Consider the following 5,099-nt stretch of genomic DNA (forward strand, 5'->3'; position numbering starts at 1 on the left):
CACAGGGGGTCCGCAAAGACAAGACAGGGGGTCCGTGGACAGCAAATACTTTTTATGGGCAATTTGATTTTATATATGTTTTTTAATTGAAATCTTTTAATTGACAATAAACCTATTTGTTAAATACTGTTAAATAAATAAATGTAAAAATATATGTTATTTTAAGCAAATATTTATGTATAAATTTCATAAGCGTTTAGAAGGGGTCCCTAAGATAAAGCCTGAAATATAAAGGGGTCCGCAAGTCAAAAAGTTTGAAAACCCCTGCTTTAAAGCCATGCCCCCACTCCCTCTCCCAGCTGAGAGGTATTGTCATGAAGCTGCTGGTACCATGTAAAACGCACTTTTGCCAGTGTCACATAAAATGCACTCATCCATGAAATAACACTAGTGCTGGTGCCATGTAAAAAGCACCCAGTATATTCTGTAAAATGGTCAGCAAATTATCCACTGGCTTTGCAGCTTTAAAAATGTTTGAAATAAAAGATCTCTTACATAAAAAAAAAGCAGGTAAAGGTTAGTGACAGGAAGGGCATCCAGCTATAAAGCAATGCCTCAATTGTACATTCACTTAACCCACGCTGGAATGAGAAAAAGGATGTAAAAATGAATGAATGAACAAATTGTTTTTACCTTTTTCTCCTGCCTGTACCAATTGGTAGAAACAGGAGAAAACCCTTCTGTTTTGCTATTTTGAAAATTGAAACTCAAAATAAAAACAAAGAATTCAAAGTACAATAAGACTCAGATTTCTGTTTTTGATATTAACATTATTGCTATGTTAATGCTTTGTTTTATGCTGGAATTATCTTTTCATCTCATTTTAGGTCACGATTAAGGTGTCGCTTAAAACTGACATGATAGGGCATACCCTTTCATATCCTGTGGTTCCAGAGCGTACATATACATTGCCATCATGTCCTGCTGGTGCCACGAAGACGCCGCTCCCTACACTTCAGCCATGCCATGCACCACGGTTCGATTCTCATACAAGCCAACATGAACTACCTCACCCTCAGCAGCAGCACCACCACCACCATAGTGAAGAGACTCATTCCCCAAAAATACGATACATCAAATCAGGTTGAGTATACCTTCCATCTCTATCAGCATAATTATGAATATTGCATCAAGACTGTCATTGCTACATTGTTATGTAAATGCCATCACCACCACCATCATCATCATTGTTATCACTTTAGATATTGCACTTCTGTGTTTCTGTTTAAGATTGTCTGTTTTCGTTTAAGTCCGTTTGTCTGTTTGTCTCTCTTTCTCTCTCTCTCACACACACACACACACACACACCTCACTTGTGTTTTCATTTCTTCTTGCTTCACTTCCAGTCACCTATGGTAAACTATGCAATCCTAAATCGGTATATTCTTGTGAGAAAAATGAAATCTGTACTTTTGAGAATAAATGTGAATGTCAGCCAGGGCTGGTGATGAACCAATTTTCAGGATTCTGTGATGTATCTGGTTAGTGAAATTTTTTTTTCTATTGCTTTATACTATCAAGTGTGCACCAATAGGATTGAAGTGCTACTAATTTCCATGCCAGGTCAATGAAAAGATTTGAACCTAGTAACTGTTGATGAAACATTTTGAAGATCTTATGCAATAAAATATTAGGATCTGGGTATTGTTCACTGCAGTAAGCTTACAATAATCTTGTGGAGTTACATTGGTGACCTCTTAAAAATGCTGTGAGCCTACAATCATCTGTATGGGGTTATTCTTGTGATCCCTTAATAATTGCAAAGTTCCTACAATCATCTTGATGTGCTTATGCTGGTGATCCCTCAAAACTTTGCCCACTGTACCTTTCAGAGTCAGCTTTCAACACCTGAACTGAAATGGACTACAGAACTCTCACAAATATGTTATTGTTTGCTGTTACTGATTGAGCAAGTCTATGTTCCAAAGACATTCTAGATGTGACCATCTTGTCTTTTTGTGCATCTAAGACTAGTGTATCTTTCCTTTCTTAAGATGATAGAATGTAATTTGAAAATAATTTGACTGCCATTCCTAACAGGTTGAGCTACTATATAGTGACTCTTATTGGCTTGTCTTAAATAGAAATTCTCAAAAATGTCATTATTTTACTAATTTAACTTTTTTAGATGCCAAACGTGGAAGTCCTACAAAGCCTATACTGTCTAGTAAGTAGAACTGTTTTCATATTTGCATAATATATGTGTGAATGTGTATTTATCTTTTACTGTTTAGATATTGACATTCAGCACTTTAGTAGATTAATACCTTCATCACTGCAAATTGAGCTTTTAGATTTGCTAGGACCACAGTTTTTGCAATAACCTAAATGGGTAGATACATTCATTCAACTGTAATATGGCTTTCTAGAAAGAAAGCTTTCTCTATCGAGAGGTTAAGAAGACAATTTGAGTGAGCAGTTTTAACTATCTTAAGCAAATATTTTCCACATAACACATCCCAGATGAACATGACACAGTAGATCAAACAAGCTAATATTATCAACATTATAATTACATGTATATTCTGTATTGCCCTTGCTCACTATGTCCCTAAGAATTCCCACCTCACAACGTGGATCAGCAAATTTCATTAGCATATAAAGTTGTTCAAATGTTAACTTCAGAGCTAGCCAGAAGCTGCTGTACTTGTCTTATTTTTCATTTTTGTTGCTCATTCTTCTGGTTCTTTTCAAGTATATAATACACATTTATGTTTAAAAAAAACCTTCAAAAGCAACTTGCAAGCTCATTAAAAATCTACTAATCAATCCAAAATGAAAATGACTAGCTTTAGGTAAAGGGAGTTTCTGAATTCAGTAAGGCAATCTTTCTTATATTAGTGTCACAGTAAAGACTACAATCCTGTTTTTTTTTTGTACTTTCTGTGGTAGGCCAAACACATTGCCTGATTTAACACTAGCAGAGATACCTGGCATTGCTCGGGATTAAAATGGCATAGTTCATATACATATTACAGTTCTGTTGAAACAGATGATACAGGAAAGTGCAGCATTGATGACAAAACATTTGTGGAGTAAATAATGCGATAATTCGACTAAGCAACATGTCATGCGTCTATTTGGAATATTTCAGGCTCTAACTTGTCATGGAAAATTGGGGGAGGGGAGCATGCCTTTGCTAATCTCGAGAAAGTTTCATCTTGCTTCTGTCTTCAGAATCCATCTGACATGCTGCAGCATGCCTTTGGTGATCTTGAGAAAGTCTCATCTTGCTTCCGTCTTGAGACTCCATCTGATGTGCTGCTGCATGCATTTGCTGATCTTGGGAGAGTCTCATCTCCTTTCTCTATTGAGACTCCATATATTTATGGGTAAATATGTAAATTGTAAATACCTTGCAACTTCTGCAATAATTATGAACTGGTAATTGAATGGTAAATGTGTATTTTTATATACCATGGACTTGCCACCTAATTGTTTTGTTAAAGAGTTTCACCTCCAGCCGTTCGTCATGTCAGTCAACACACATACACTGACGCATCATTCCGCTGTTATGACAATAAGAACAGAAAGTTGCTGATGCATAATGTTGTTCACATTAGGATATAAATTGTTCATCTATTTATCACAGTAAAATTAAAAGTGAAAGAATAAAAGTGTAACAATCTTGTAAGCTTAAAATGAAAAGTGAAACAATATTATGACATTACAATATAGATCTTATTCTTTCACTTTTGACATGTAATACTGAATCAGTGCCAATGTTGTTTTAATTCAAATGAAAAAAAATTACTCATTGACACTCATGGGATCTCATACTATTACCTTGTAAAATTTCATTTGATTTGGTTGAGTTGTTTGAGAATTTGTAGGGAGCAGATAGACAGGCAAAGAAGACAAAGAAGTCAATTTGTAGACAACTTACAAACCCCATTTGAGTGTATAAAGCTCTAGAAGAAAATAGCCTGAGTGAAAAAACTTGAGCTGCTTTAGGATAGCTTCTTCTAACGCATGACTGCTCAGTGGCATGGTTGATATCTTATTGGTTTTAGCTTATTGGCTGTATGTGGCCCATAGCGGTCATATGTACACATGCATGACCACACTACAACATTTTTTGATAGAGGGAGAAATGTAAATAGTATATTTAGATAGATGGTGTGCAAAACATTTTAAATAAGTAATATTGTAGGGAGAACATACAAATACCATAAAGACAAAGATATTTATGCATGACAAAATTGAAATACACTCAAGTCAACTTTTAGGCAGATGTGACAAAACTGAATTTAAACACACTGGGTGAACAAAAATTTAAAATAACTAAATTATTTTTCTCAGAGAAAATACGAAAACCGTAGCAGAGATTTTTACACATGACTAATTTAAATACATGGAAGTCAATTTTTAGACTGAAGTTAGTAAGTGTGTGAGTGAATTAGAGAGAGAGAGAGAGAAACTAAAAGAGAGGAACTATTACAGAGGGTGAGAGGGAATATGTGTAAGCAAGAGAAACAGAGAATTAGAAAAAGAGAGATAAGGGAGAGAATCGGTTTAAAACTGCTGAAGTTTTTAGAGAAAAACCTGTGTAAAATACTGTTTTTCCTGGCTTCTTGCTTTACACAGGAGCTCTGGGCAAAATGTTATAGTGCTGAAGAATTCCACATAGGGGTCCGCCAAGGATCAGACCTCAGTCCCTGCTTATTCATCATAGTCCTCCAGGTGATAACAGAGGAATTCAAGCCCTTGGAAGCTTCTCTATGCTGATGACCTTGCTCTAATAGCTGAGTTGCTATCAGACTTAGAGAAGTTTCAGGTGTGGAAGCAAGGACTAGAATCGAAAGGCCTTAGAGTCAGCCTAGCTAAAACCAAAGTCCTAATAAGTAGGAAGGTAGAAAAAACACAAACCCCTTCAGGTAGATGGCTCTGCTCGATCTGTAGAAAAGGCGTAGGTAGAAACTCTATAAGATGTACCCAGTGCAAGCTATGGACACATAAGAGGTGCAGCAATATCAAAGGAAGGTTAACTAGGAAGTTAGTTTTTGTATGTAGCAGATGTTCAGGAGCTATAAACACTGTAAATGTGCTGAAAACAACTTCTGCCACATTCCAGGGAGAAAAACTAGAAGTGGTTGATA

General features: G+C 35.9%; 1 protein-coding gene across 1 annotated transcript in view; it reads left to right on the plus strand.

The window, feature by feature from the left end:
* The window catches only part of LOC106874185 (uncharacterized), a 42,361-nt gene that overhangs the window by 31,588 nt on the left and 5,674 nt on the right, over positions 1 to 5,099 (plus strand). Inside the window, exons 5-7 of the mRNA XM_052971166.1 lie at positions 828 to 1,083; positions 1,347 to 1,481; positions 2,129 to 2,167. Of these exons, the coding sequence (XP_052827126.1) occupies positions 828 to 1,083; positions 1,347 to 1,481; positions 2,129 to 2,167 (430 nt within the window). The remainder of the gene's footprint in view (positions 1 to 827; positions 1,084 to 1,346; positions 1,482 to 2,128; positions 2,168 to 5,099) is intronic.

This window comes from Octopus bimaculoides, chromosome 10, assembly GCF_001194135.2.
Source record: "Octopus bimaculoides isolate UCB-OBI-ISO-001 chromosome 10, ASM119413v2, whole genome shotgun sequence".
In the NCBI taxonomy this organism is placed as follows: domain Eukaryota; kingdom Metazoa; phylum Mollusca; class Cephalopoda; order Octopoda; family Octopodidae; genus Octopus; species Octopus bimaculoides.